Source organism: Benincasa hispida, chromosome 3, assembly GCF_027475165.1.
Source record: "Benincasa hispida cultivar pf3 chromosome 3, pf3_genome.v1.1, whole genome shotgun sequence".
In the NCBI taxonomy this organism is placed as follows: Eukaryota; Viridiplantae; Streptophyta; class Magnoliopsida; order Cucurbitales; family Cucurbitaceae; genus Benincasa; species Benincasa hispida.
In genome coordinates, this window is record NC_143480.1 from 34,418,740 (window position 1) to 34,433,761 (window position 15,022).

At 33.9% G+C, this 15,022-nt stretch overlaps 1 protein-coding gene, 1 long non-coding RNA gene and 1 other non-coding gene across 4 annotated transcripts; 1 reads left to right on the forward strand and 2 right to left on the reverse strand.

Moving 5' to 3' along the window:
* Positions 1–1,153: 1,153 nt before the first annotated feature.
* On the reverse strand, positions 1,154–4,734 carry LOC120073813 (splicing factor U2af small subunit B-like). Of its 2 annotated transcripts, none has more exons than XM_039026674.2 (6): positions 4,409–4,734; positions 4,183–4,269; positions 4,019–4,100; positions 3,006–3,132; positions 2,449–2,906; positions 1,154–1,443 (listed from the first exon to the last, which is right to left on the reverse strand). In XM_039026674.2, exons 1-5 carry the CDS (start codon positions 4,643–4,645, stop codon positions 2,492–2,494), a joined length of 948 nt encoding a protein of 315 aa, XP_038882602.2. In that variant the 5' UTR covers positions 4,646–4,734; the 3' UTR covers positions 1,154–1,443; positions 2,449–2,491. The 2 variants fall into 2 exon arrangements, with proteins under 2 accessions (XP_038882602.2, XP_038882603.2); XM_039026675.2 differs by having other exon boundaries at positions 1,154–2,329.
* A 42-nt stretch (positions 4,735–4,776) lies between these two features.
* Positions 4,777–4,859, forward strand: TRNAL-UAA (transfer RNA leucine (anticodon UAA)). The gene has a single exon. It is a non-coding gene; the product is annotated as a tRNA-Leu (tRNA).
* A 6,284-nt stretch (positions 4,860–11,143) lies between these two features.
* On the reverse strand, positions 11,144–13,286 carry LOC150037215 (uncharacterized). The gene is made up of 2 exons (XR_016528327.1): positions 11,549–13,286; positions 11,144–11,456 (listed from the first exon to the last, which is right to left on the reverse strand). It is a non-coding gene; the product is annotated as an uncharacterized LOC150037215 (long non-coding RNA).
* Between the last annotated feature and the right edge of the window lie 1,736 nt (positions 13,287–15,022).

Below are 15,022 nucleotides of genomic sequence, written 5' to 3' on the forward strand. Positions count from 1 at the left end.
TTTTTGACGAGGCATATTTCATATATAATGGGCATCTAAGGGAGCGTATTATAACTATGTTAAATTAGGTGTAATGTAGATGCCCATTATTAATGTTCATTGGTCATGTGTCACTTATTCATTACCCCATGTGTCTCAAGATTAGTGACCATATAATTCACTTCCTATTTGCCAAATTGCCTATAATTAGTAGCATTTGGTGGGATTTGGAAGACACACATATATTGGTGATCAATCCAAATTGCCTGTAATTATTAATTTACTATGTCAATATGAATACAATTTAATAACAATAAAGAATACATTCAGAAATTCAAATTCCTCACCTCTAATTATTGTACTAACTTATAATAATTTGAATAGCAAATTACATATCTATCATTTTTTACTACACGTTTGCTATCATTAAGAGCATCTTTTAAGCACGATTGCATATACAACTTATACATTTGCTAGCATTAAGAGTATGAGCATTTTTTATGCATAGTTGCAATACAACAATCGGACAAAAGTAATTAGAAATCGGTCAGATAAAAGTTTTAGAAGTAAAGCATAACATTATGAACAACCCAAAATCGAAAAAGACCCATCAATTGATCTCAAGCGTACACACCCATTTGAAAATATTCAATAATACACTAAACATTATAACCTCTAAACAATTTCTCTATTTTTCTCTTCTTAAATCCAAGTTACCCAACTACTGATTTTTTTTCCTCAACGAAATAACATGTTTGAAACATTATGATTTTGTTTGAAACATTTAAACAAACAGGATTTTGTTTGAAATATTTGATTTCTTTTTATCATAGATGTACAGACAAATTTAGGCAATACAATGCAAATAAGATTTTTAAAAATTATAATAATAAGACACTATTTAGTAACCATTTTGTTATTGATTTTTAATTTTAAAAAATTAAGCCTATTCTCTCTAGTTGTTTAGAATGATTTGTATCTTTTTTAAGTAAAAGAGTTGAATTCTTATTTCTTAAACAAATTCTAAAAATAAAAACTATTTGATTAACAAGAAGATATTAAGTTAACAATTACCAGGTATTTTTACAGTTAAAAAGGGGTGTAGGATAGTCCCATTCAAAATAAAACCTTGGTACTCAAGAAAATACAAGCAAAATGAGAAGTCCAAGAGATCTAGCCAACCAAAGCAAACTTTAACTATTATCATAGGCAGCTCTCAATAGTATCCATCTCTGAAAAGCTCAATAGAATATATCGGAAATACAACACAATTTAAAACAAGAAAGCGGCATTACATCTACTTCTGTCTCAGAAATCTTTAAGCTTACTTGAAGATGGAATAGGGAAATCAACCTAACGAGGACATACGCTTTTCAGCATTACAGAAGTTGTAAAGTTGCTTCCTTCATGTGTCCAACAAAACATCACATCAAATCCTGCAAATCCTCCAGATAACAGCCAAACCTGTATTATGAATACGATGGTAAGCTGCCTAAGAAGTATTTGGGCAAGCAGGAAAACCTGAACCTGCAAAACTCGCAGAATATGTAAGAAACATAAAAAGAAATTTCAATATCCATATACAAGTAGTAAAAAGCCATGACCACAAGCGCTTCTAATTCTATTTTTCCTGTTAAGATGAGAGCATGAACAGAAATAACATTCAATTAGGCCGACAACAAGCTCTACTTCTGGCTTCTGCTTTAGGTATGAATATATCTACAATAAGTTTTTAGAAAAATACTAGTTTAGAAATGTAAACCAGAACTCAAGAAACCCAATTGGAGGAAATACCGAGGAAACTTTTGAGGTTTAGAAAACAATATCACAAATGTCTAACGTCTCAAACATTATTTCGTAGATTAACCTGTATAATTAAGAAAGTTGTAACCATCAGAAAACATGAAGGCTTGTTCTAAAATCTTGGTCTTGCTCTTTATGTAAAAGTGATGAACAGAAGGTTTAAGAAAAGGAAAAAAGGAAAGAAACACTAAAAATGGTTTGTAAGAAACCTTTCCTCAAGACTCTTGCAGGTTAAGCACTACGATACACTAATCCTACTTTTAGCTGATATAAGGTTTTATTTCAACCTGTAATTCCCATAAGCATGGGGAAATGCATTCCACCTAAGGTGAACGACCAAGGAACAACGAAAAGACAACAGAAATAATGAATAGGGATGGCTATGATCAATTCAAAAATGGTATGGACTATTGAAGAATTTTCCAAGAGGGTTACTCAATAACGACTGTTTCTATCCTATTCATTTTCTTTTTTAGGATGAAAGAGACGAGGTTAACAAAACTGGAATTCACATTCAATAACACGTGACAGGGAACCTGTCCTCCACCTGCACAGTGGAAATGGGCAGTGAGCTACTTCTTTTAGAGAATGGGCTGTTTTATTAATAAAGGGGAAAGTATTCTACTATGGCCCCTAAATTGAACTAATAAAAGGACAGAAGCAAACCAGAAATATTTCTTTCAGGCAAGCACAGCATCCACCATTTTCTCTAGTACTGCTTAGAAGGATCAAATTCATCTTCATTTTGTGCAAGGTCATTGCTTCCACCAACATCCTTGACATCCTGATGATTACTACCATTATCTGCCTTTTCCCTGTCCCTGTTCCACTGTTCAATCTTAGCTCTTCTTTCAGCACTACTTTCCCTAACCGGACTTCTATTCCTCCTCCCTCCAGGGCTCCTACTCCGTCCCCCTCTGTGCCGAGGGCTACGGCTTCTTGGCCTCCTGCTTCTCTCATGATACCGTGGGTCCTTATCTCCCTCTCTTCTATTAGGTCCACGTCCACGACCACCACCATGGGGACGGTCTTCATATCCATGATGCTTGTGGGGGCTTCGACTTTGACTACGGCTTCGGCTACGCCTGCGCCTGCTCCTCCCAAATAAACGCCTTCTCAACTCTCTGCAAACACGTGAAACATTACAAGAAAGGGCATGTGGATTATTTTCAGCTAACCAATTCTTTTGCAGGCAAAACAAAGGAATCATGATGATGATATACCTGCTTATCTTCTTCAGATGCATAAAGTTGCAATAGCCACCACGGTTACATACATTTTCCTCATACTGTCTGCAAGTAGCTTCTCGAAAATCCGTCACAGGAGAGAAGTCAACAATGATGGGTCGACCTATCAAAAATTTGAAAAATAAGACATAGTTACTAAATACCTGGGCCATCTTAGGCACAAAAAATAATGAAAGAGCGTATAGCAACTATTTTTTTTTCCTTTAGCAACCACAGATCAAGGGTATACCCACCGGCCACCAATATAATAATAGAGAGCCATAAAGATATTTTAAAAATAGAGTTAGTTGGTCCAAGTTTACAGTTAACTACCTTTGGGAAAACTCCATCAAACCTCCAAACCAAACTTGCAAGGTCATTATTGATTTCAAAAATTGTTATCAAATTCGTGACCATATAACTACATTATCAGCATTGAATCAACCAATTACCGATGTATATGGAGCTTCTAAAACTTCTATTTCCTTGTCTAATAGTTATCCAGGAAAGATGGCGAAAAGATTCCCAACAATTTTTTTTTATGAGAAACATTCAATCATAATTTTATTGATAGTATGAAATTACAAAAGGGTAATTGTGCCATGAAAGATTACATAATGCTATTCCAATGTGCTATAAGAGCAGTAAGTGCAATCACAAAAAGGGGAAGTTAATTTACACCACGACATAGATGTGTACAAAAGATAAATCTTTGATTTGAACTGGAGATTCCCGACAATGAAAAGTACAAGAAATCATTGATTTGAACCAAGAATTCAAAACAAAATTCATTAAGTCATATTAGAAATACTTGAATAAAACGAATTCCGATTTATCATATTCATCACATTGAGTATCACGGGGTAACAACTGGCTATAAAAATTTTGGACCCTCGTAACACTAAGCAACCCTAAGAGTACTCATATAGCATCCACAAGATTGATTTCATTGTAAAAAGAAAACCCACAAGAAAAATAAAAAAAAATAAATGAAGTATAAGAAATTAAACCTGCATAAAAGCGTCCATTAAGATTATGAAGGGCATTTGCCGCTTGTTCTTCTTCTCTAAACTGAACATAGACATTGCCCACCTGCCCAGGGATTTGACACCAAACTAGTCAGTAACACAGATCCAAATATACCTTTCAATTTAAAAGGTGGAAGTAAACGTACCATATGGTCAGCCAAATTATCACAAATATTTAAGCTTTCGAGATCTCCGTATTTGCTCAACTCCTCGAATAGATCTTCATAAAAGTCCTACATTCCAAATTGCAAAAAAAAAAAAAGAAAAGGGAGAAAACTGTTTCAGCGTCGAGAAGATTCAAGTTTCGAAATCAAATATAAAAATGTAAATCAATGAAAGGGCCAGGGGAGAGAAACAAAAGGGAGTTCATACCTCAAAGTGATCTTGAACCTTGCGGGGATCAAGGGCTTGGCCTTGAGGGTCGACGCCGGGGGTGATCATATCAGGTCTCTGATACATATTAGAGAGGAGGAGTGTAGGGCTGATGCTGGGCTTGGTGTGAAGCCTAGAGCACCGATCTCCATGTCTACAGGCTCCAATCTTGAAGTAGAAAGGGCAGTTAACCCTATCTTTCTCCGTTCCGAAAATTGAAGCCAAGTGTTCCGCCATTTTCTTGCTCGAGACCGGCAAAGTCTTGCTTTTCCCTCTCCTCCCGATCTGGTTTTATCGATTAGGTTTTTTAACTTTGAAGTGAATGAAATATATGTTTAACTAATTTTATTCACCAATTAAACCAAACAGCAGGTTTGCCCGAGAGGTTAAGGGGGAAGACTTAAGATCTTCTGCACATAAGTGCGCGTGGGTTCGAACCCCACAGCCTGCACTTTTTATGGTCTTTTCTTTTTTTTTTTTAATTCATTTTTTTTATTTTTTAAAAATACCCATTACGTCCTTGTTTTATGTATCAATTATTGCATTCAAAATATGAATTATATTATGAATATTATAATAATAAATAGATGTCGGTTGCTTAATGTCTCAAAAGTCATGTGTCACCTTTTATATTGTCCATGTGTTTGGTAGTTATTCATGTTTGAGTCCACTCTCTATTTGTCACTTTGTCTATAAATAGTGGCATTTGGTGGAACTTAAAGATCACACCTCCATTCGTAAGAAATTCACTTCAAATTCCACTAAATTTTCTTTTATTTAATTTTATAATTTTAGTTTTTTATGATTTTATTTTTTTTATTTTAAATTATATTTATTATTATTATTATTATTATTATATTTTCTCCATATCTGTGTTCCTGTTGTGTTCCTCCATTTCACAACACGTTATCAACATGAGCTCCGTTATCAACATGAGCTCTGTTGTTTTTCTAGGTCCTAAAGGTATGTCGATTTTTTCCTCTTTGTAATAATTAATAAATTTAATATTATTTTGCATATTCAATATCTATTAAATTTCTAACATAAGTACAATATTTTATGATAGTACTGCCATGAAAAATCTCACAAAATTAGAATTTGTCGCCCTTATTATTAACGACAATAATTATTTGTCATAGGTACTTGATTTCGAAATCCATCTGGATGTTATGAATCTTGAGGAGACTATTAAAGAAGGAAATACGACATCTAGTCAGGACAAAGCAAAAGGTATGATTTTTCTTCGTCATCATATCCACGAGGGATTGAAAATGGAGTATCTTACAATAATATATCTCCATATATTGTGGAAAAATTTGAAAGAGGGGTATGATCATAGAAAAACAGTTATTCTTCCAAAAGCTCGTTATGAGCAAATGCACTTGAGACTACAAGATTTCAAATCAGTAACTGATTACAATTCTGCATTATTTAAAATCAATTCGAATTTTTATTATGCAGAGAGAAAATTATTGACTCTGATATGTTAGAAAAGACATTTTCTACATTTCATGTCTCGAATATGCTCCTGCAGCAGCAATATTGAGAGAAAGGTTTTAAACAGTATTCAAAATTAATTTTCATGTTTTCATGTGGCCGAACAAAATAACGAGTTATTGATGAAAAATCATGAACCTCGACCAACTGGAACGACACCATTCCCTGAAGTGAATGCTGTGAATTTTAATAATAATCATGGTCGAGGTCGAGGTCGTGATTGTGGCAGAGGAAGAAATAATTATTATTTCCGTGGTGGCCGTTCTAATCATTTAAATTTCAAAAGAACCACACAAAATGATGATCACAAAGGAAAAGCTCCACAACATAAAAGTTCAAAGAATGTTGAAAATAAATGCTTCTGATATGGAATGACTAGACATTAGTCACTTATTCGTCGTACGTCAAAACACTTAGTTGACCCCTATCAAGCCTCCCTGGAGAAAAGGGAGAAAAATATGGAAGCAAATTTTGTATACGAGGATAATGATATATTTGACCCATCCCACATGATAAATTTGGATGTGGTGGACTTCTTTGAATCTTCTAAAAAGAAGATTGGCAAAGTTGATGGAACATCAAGTATTTCTTTTGACTTTGAGAATACCTAGATTTAATGTTGTTGTTTTTCTATAATCTATCTTCATGTTTTTTTTAGTAACATTTATATATTTTAAGTGTTGTTTTTCTTATTGTAATTATTTTCTTTTAATAAATAAATATGGATCATTTTCAAATGTTGAGTGACTAAAAAGTGAGTAAAGAATATCTATGTCTAGCAGATAGTGCAACTACACATACAATACTTACAAATAAAAAATATTTTTCCAAATTGACATTGCTGAAAAAAAAAAAGTAAATATAATATTAGGTTCTGCAAACTTGATCGAAGATTTTGGAAAATCAAATATTATTTTGCATAAAATAACAAAATTTACAATTGACAATGCATTGTTCTCTAGTCAATTAAAGAGAAATCTTCTAAGTTTTAAAGATATACGTTGCAATGGTTATCATATTGAGACTGATGGTAAGAATAATGTGGAATATCTATGTATCATATCCAGGGTCTCAAATGAAAAACGTATATTGGAAGAGTTATCTGTTTTATCTTCTGAATTGTATTATACTCATATACGAGTAATTGAAATATATGCAACAATGAATCTGAAGTTCATGAATCCAGACATGGCATGACCAACTGGGTCATTTGGGATCTATAATGATGAGGAGAATTATTGAGAATTCAAATGGACACTCAATGAAGAGCCAAAAGATTCTTCAATCTAATGAATTATCATATGATGCTTGCTCTAAAGAAAAATTGATAATTAGACCATCACCAGCTAAAGTGGAGACTGAATCACCAACATTTTTAGAATGAATTCATGGTGATATATGTGGACCTATTAACCTACCAAGTGGACCATTTAAATATTTTATGGTAGTAATAGATGCATCCAGTAAATAGTCACATATGTGCTTATTATTAAATCGAAATCTTACATTTGCAAGATTACTTGCTCAAATAATTAAATTAAGAGCACACTTTTCTGATTATACAATTAAAACCATTCGTTTTGATAATGCTGGTGAATTTACATCCCAAGCTTTTGATAATTATTGTATGTCAATTGGGATAAGTGTTGAATATTCTATAGCTCATGTTCATACACAAAATGGTTTAGCATAATCATTTATAAAACATTTGTAATTAATTGAAAGACCATTACTTATGAGAGCTAAGCTTCCTTCATCTGTATGAGAACATGTTATTTTGCATGTCGTATCACTTGTAAGCATTAGGCCAGTAGCTTATCATAAGTACTCGCCTATACAATTAGCTTATGATCACGAGTCAAATATTTTTCATCTGAGAATTTTTTTATGTGCAGTATATGTTCCAATTGCTCTACCACAACACACTAAGATGAGTCCTCAAAGAAGGTTAGGAATATATATTGGATATGATTCCCCATCAATTATTAAACCTCTGAAGGGTGATGTATTAAACATCCATTACTGCACGATTTGCTGATTTTCATTTTAATGAGATAAATTTTTCAACATTAGGGGGAAGAATTAAGAAGTTTGAGAAAGAAATTACACGGAATGTATTGAAGGAAATCGAACTCGAGAATTCCATGAGCAGCGTTAATAAGATCATTCCAAATTACAATCATAAATGAATATTACAAATTACAATCGTACAAAAACATGCGATTATACAATCAATATAGAAATTACAACATGAATAACTACAAATGAACAAGGAGAAAACTCTACGAACATTTGTAGACTCGTCTCCACGCTCCTTGCTCATGAATGCTCAAACACAGCAACCTCGAACGCTCGAACAACAAGACTGCAACATTGCACGAACACTTCGCGCTCGTCCTCATCGATCGCCTTGGTCACGAACTCCTCAGCAACACGAACAACCACCACAGAACCTCGATGGTGTCGAGTTGCGTATGACACCACCAAGAAGGTTACCTTGGTATTTTCGGTGTGAGAATCCAGAGGGTGGGCTCTGTTCGAACTTGGAATGAGGCAGACGAAGGAGGAAAGAACAATCGTGTATACGATTAGGCAAGTGGGAGATGACAGGAACCTATTGTATGGGTCGATGCCCAATCGTCTAGTTAAAGCTAAGTGATTGTCTAGCAAAAGCTAAGCGATCGTTTAGCTCGATGTCTGTCGCCTACAAAACACTACACGATCGTTTAGAAAACACGCTGTTCCTAGTAAATCAGTATTTACTTGACAAGCGCCGTGAGTTTCTTTTTACCGAGAGAAAACTCAAAACTAATTTTTCCCTTTTGTAAAATCTTACTAAAATTAGGAAAATAATTTTTCTTTTAACTCACGGTTACCATGAATCAACAATAACCACTCACTCAATTAGTTATTAAAGAAAAGAATTAATTATCCAATAATTAATATTATTATAAATATAAATGATAACCAAATTATCATATTATATTTATAACCTATAGTTTTAATATTTCATCTCATGAAACATATAAACCATAGTTCTTTTTCTATTCCATGGTACTTAATGTAAATCTCATTTACATCAATCCTCCACTAGATGTATCTCATACATCATACCGATTATATCATATATAATCAAAATACCTATTGTCAATTTGAACATTTCAAATCAATATCAAGAACTGATCCTCAGTTGAATCGATTGATCTACCAAGGGGACTTCATGGACCTATAGCTCGAAGCTCCAACAATACGTGAATAACTGACTAAAATCTTTAGTCACGGGATCCACCATCTATTAACTGTCAGGCACTCCACTAAAGACCGACAGCTGAACTCTTCTTACCACAGATATATTATGTGTCCATCTTAACCAATCAGCAGTATGACAATCCTTCACCGATCGCTCGTAAGTACAACTGGGCCAATAACCGTTATGCCCTTGTAGTTACATCTATTTCCTTGAGTACCACTGATCCCTCTAGTGAACATAAGTCATAGTCCTACTATAACTAAGTCTTCTCTTCCAAAGAGAAGTGGTGGCCACTATGTTCACGCCCCAGAATCAGCCCTTAAGGGAGCAATCTCTCTACTTATCCATGCTTCGGGAAAGAAGTGAATTCCATCTTATGGATTGAGTTCCTAGCTCCCAGATTAGACAAGTCTCTAAAAAGATAGGCATGTTGAGTTGGCAATTTGGCCATTGTCACCCATACTAATCAAAGGACCGCCCTCAAAGGCAAGAGTTCCCAAAACACTCAGGATTGAGGTCATGTTACCTATGGTCATTTAGGTAAGATGTAATTCTCTAGTATCAACGGCGTTATATACAGAATCTAGTCATCTCATGGTCCAGGTTTTATACAAACTCTTTATATAGGACACCTTCGCTCGCACATCTCCACATGAATGGTTAGGATCTATCATTTATAGTAGTTTACAACACTTGCAAACCTCTACAAAGCAGGCCGTATCCATAGTGTCACCAAGATCAGGTATCCTACCTCAATCCTTATACTACAAACCTATTTAGGCTATCACTTAAGACATGATCTACTTGTATATCACATATACATGCTTAAGTTCACATAAGATAACCAAGGAGCTTTGTTTTATTAGATATGAGTAAATGCCAGAATTAAATAACACTTATTTTATTCATTAAACAATGTGTATCTTTACAAAACAATGAGACTCCGGGAGAATTAGAACACCAATCCCAACATATCTCGTTATTGTCTCATTTAGACACACATACAGATCAATGTAAACTTAAAGTTCAGAAAATAATTCATTTTCAAAATATAACAAATCAATTACCAGATACATTTATAGAAGCAAAGAAAGTAACTAGGTCATATATACCAGTTGCAAATGTTCCATAAAAAATTGACATTCTAACGCAACAAGTTTTCGCTAATGAGTCTGGGACATGCCAGAATCTTAGTAGACCAGTGGGTTCCAAAGATAAGAATCCTCGAAAACGAAATAATTAATAGTGAAAAAGACTTGGTTGAGAATGTAAATGCGCATGAAAAAAATCTTGACGTGACTAGTAAGGAAGGTGAAATACCTAAAGGTAGGGGTGATCATCGGCCAGTCGGAGTCGGTTTTCCGACCAGATCAACCCCGAACCGACCAGGATCAGTTTGGACTATATCCAAACCGGCCTCGGCCGGTGAATGAGCTAAAAAACAATCGGCCGACCGGTCGGTCTGTTGGTCGGAAACTTTTTTTTTTTTTTTTTTTTTAGTTTTGCCTTTTTTCTTCTTTTAAAAGAAATTATATTTATTTATTAAAATTCTAAGAAAAATTGCAATTATAAATTATTAATCGTTATAGATTTTTTTGGCTATTAGGTAGAAGTCGATAAGTCGTTATAAATAGCAATTTTTAATAATAAAAAAAACCAACTATTTATTAACTTCCTTATCAATCATGTTTAGTTTTCTCTTTTTGATTTGTGATTGTGAGTCAAAATTCAAGATACTATTTCACATTTTATTTTTTTAATACTTATGGAATAGAGTTACCCTAGAGATATTAAAAATAAGATATGAGCGAATGATTTGATTTGACAACCCTTAATATTTAACAATTAACATGTACATTGTTTGAGATTGTGTTACTGCTCGCTTCGCTTAATTGCTTATAGAACCTTTAATACGTATTTCATGAAAACAAAACTAATATGAGAGTCGAGAGTCACATGACACATAGTCACACTCACATACAATATAATTGAAAACAAAACAAAACTAATATATTGAAAACAAACCTTTAATACATACGTCACAAATAGAAATGTCACATGACACATAGTCACACTCACATGTCACATGACACATACAATACAATCAAACTAGAAAATAGAAATTACAACATAAAGTCAATTGTCAAATACAAACCAATTACAATAAAACATAAAGTCAATTGTCTAATACAACCCAATTACAATAAAATCAAATGATAAATGCTTAATCGTTAACAAACAACTTTGCAAAATCTGGAAGGTCTTGAATGTCTTTTTTATTGTCCATAACCGTTCTGAATCCTATATAATTAAGATCAAGAAGAGAAAGACAACCTCATTAAGATTTTAATCTAACAAGTTACAACTACAAAATACAAATGATGAATAAATACCTTCTTCAAATAATGAAGCTTCTTCCATATCATGCTGAACTTCAAGATCTATTGGATCATAATTTAGCCAATTTTGAGTACAAATGAGAGCATTCACTGTTTTTGGAGCCAATGAACAACGTGATGAATCAACAACACGTCCTCCTGTACTAAAAGCCGACTCAGATGCTACAGTAGATACTGGAATTGCCAAAAGATCTCTAGCCATCGACTAAGAACCTCAAACTGATGACTGTTCCTCTTCCACCATCGAAGTATGTCAAAATCACCTTCATTCTTAACATTCGCTTCCAACAAATAAGTATCAATCTCTGACCCCTATTCGAAAGGTGTAGTCTTATCGCCTTCAAAATCAAGATCAATTGTATCATAGACAAAGTCTTCACCCGCCTTTTCAGTTGGATCACAATCAATCATGGTCTCCGAGGCTGGGACATTTGGTGTATTAGTAGAAGTACTATCACTCCCACTCTCACTTTGAGTATGAGTAATACTGTACTCATGAAAGAAACGTCTACAACATTGTTCCACTACATTTCCCATAGATTCGGCAACCTCTGGCCCAAAAAAATTTTTAAGACAAAAAGATACAAACCTTAGCTTTTTTCGAGGATCTAGCACAATAGAAACATATAACAACAGATTATTTTTTTCATTGTTCCCCCAATACTTCTCAAATTTGGCCTTCATGCTATTGGCCATTCCAACTAGCATTGCATTTGCTCTACCAGCATTCAAACGTATACAATTCTGAACCACTGTAATCTGATAAAAAAACCATATTCGAAGTGGTGTACAAAGACCCTGAAATTTTCAATGTCACATCATAAAAGACCTTTAAAAACCTAATCAACATCTTAGCATTTGTCCAATCTTCCTTATTTGGTGACAAATCGTGTCTATAAGAAGCATCTTCATCTTCTAATCTATCAAAAGTCTTTTCAAACTTTACAGCTGCGTCAAGCATCAAATATCCATCTAGTGGGAACATCAAGACACACATAACTCTTACAAGAATTTTTTTCAATTTCAATGCACTTTTTAAATTTCAAAAAACATGCAAGAGAAGATCTTATAAACTGTACAACATATCGAATCCTTTCAATGCAATCATTATGTTCCTTAAAAGCATCACATACTATAAGATTTAATATATGAGCACAACAACGAACATGCAAAAATTCTCCACCAAACAATAATCCCTTATTGAATCTTTTCAAAAGATAAGCAATGGCAGTATCATTCAAAAACAGTGTGTATACTGAAACGGACCTCGGGTTGAAAATCGAAAACACTGTGTATACGGACCTGCAATTGCAACGAAAAAACGGACCTGCAGTTGCAAATCAAAAACACTGAAACAGTGTGTATACGGATCTGTAGTTGCAAATCAAAAACAGACCTCGGGTTGAAAATCGAAAACGAGCAACTGAGCAAGGAAGGCACAAAACACTGTTTTAAAAACAGTGTGTATACTGAAATGAGCGGTTCGGAAGAAGATGAGCTGTGGAGACTTGGAGTCGTTAACTAAGGACTGAATGACGTGCCTGCGACTGCGATTGCAAAGAGGAACGGAAGAAGACGAGCGTTCTGGAGTAGCAAAGAGGAACGGAAGACCTATGGAGACTTGAGTCGTGGACTGAAGGCAAGGAACGATTTTTGTGGTGCGATTCGAGTAGGGGCAGGCGACTGCGAGTGTGAACTGAAGGCAAGAAGCGAAAAAATAAACCCTAGGCAAAGGAGGCGGCAACGCTGAACTGATTATATATTAAATAATTTTTTTAATTCATAAAGTCCATTGGGTCGGGTCAAAACCCAACCCATTGGGTGTCCGACCGATAGCTACAGTCGGCGATTCCCTCCCAAACCGACCCCACCCGATTTTTTGATGGATTTTCGATCGGCCGACCCTATTTCGATCGATTTCGATTGGTCGTGTCGGTTTATCGGCCTACCATGCTCACCCCTACCTAAAGGTAATAATGAGATTTCAATAAACTATATTATTACAGGAAAAATATAGAATCGAACTAAAGTAATTATTGACAACATTTTTGCGTATAATGTTGCTCTTGATATTATATATGAAAATAAGGATCCTGAACCAAAACCTGTTGAAGAATGTTGATATATAAAAGATTGGCTTTAGTGGAAGGAAGCAATTGAGGCAAAATTAAACTCACTTTCAAAGCGTCAGATTTTTAGACCAGTAGTCCGAATACCAGAAGGTGTTAAACTGGGTATTTGTGAGGAAAATAAATGAAAATAATAAGATCACAGGATATAAAGTAAGACTAGTTGCACAAGGTTTTTCACAAAGATCTGATATTGATTTTGAGAAGACGTATTCTTCGGTGGTGGATGTTATTACACCAAGATATTTAATTGGCTTGACTATGTATGAAAGTCTAGATATACATCTTATGGATGTAGTCACAACATATTTATATGGGTCTCTTGATAATGATATTAATATAAGAATCTCAGAAAGATTTAAGGTACCTGAAACATATATATCAAATTGCCGGGAACGGTATTCAATAAAGTTACAGAGATCACTATATGAATTGAAACAATCAGGATAGATGTGATACAATTGCCTGACTGGATATTTATTGAAAGAAAGATATCAAAATAATCCAATATGTCCGTATTTTTTATAAAAAAAAAAATTAACAATCAGGATTTACTATTATAACTATATATGTTGATGACTTGAATATAATTGGAACTCCTGAAGAGCTTCCAAAGACAATAAAATATCTTAAGAAACAATTTGAGATGAAAGATCTCGAAAAAAAATAAAATTTTGCTTTGATATGCAAATTGAGCATTTAGCAAATGAAATATTTATTCCTCAATCAACTTATACAGAAAAAATTTTAAAAAATATTTTATGTGGACAAAGCACATCCATTAAATATTCCAATGGAAGTCCATTCATTGGATATAAAGAAATATATATTTCGACCTCAAGAAGATAATGAAGAACTTCTTGGCCTGAAGTACCATATCTTAGTGCAATTCGTACACTTATGTATCTTGCTAATAATACAAGTTTAGATATTGCATTTTTAGTAAATTTATTAGCAAGATATAGTCATTTTCCAACAAAAAGACATTGGAACGAAATTAAGCATATACTCTGTTATCTCCGAGGAACAATCGATGTGGGTTTGTTTTATTCAAATGAATCAAATTTTAATCTAGTTGGTTATGCAAATTCTGGATATTTATGTTGGGATTGGTGTCTTAATTCTCCCGGAGTCTCGTTGTTTGTAATTATACACATTGTTGTGAATAAAATAAGAGTTATTTCATTCTAGCATTTACTCATATCCTATAAAAAAAGCTCCATGGTTATTGTATGTAAACTTAAACATGTACATGAGATATACAAGTGGATCATGCCTTAAGTGATAACCTAAATAGGTCTGTAGTATAAGGATTAAGGTGAGGTACCTGATCCTAGTA

What these genes read in the sequence shown, in the direction of transcription:
- LOC120073813 (XM_039026674.2), bottom strand. Translation starts at nt 4,645, where the DNA reads ATGGCGGAACACTTGGCTTCAATTTTCGGAACGGAGAAAGATAGGGTT. An exon ending in TAATGGACGCTTTTATGCAG is followed by an intron (nt 3,133 to 4,018) that starts GTTTAATTTCTT and finishes AATTTTTGATAG; the next exon opens with GTCGACCCATCATTGTTGAC. An exon ending in CATCTGAAGAAGATAAGCAG is followed by an intron (nt 2,907 to 3,005) that starts GTATATCATCAT and finishes ACGTGTTTGCAG; the next exon opens with AGAGTTGAGAAGGCGTTTAT.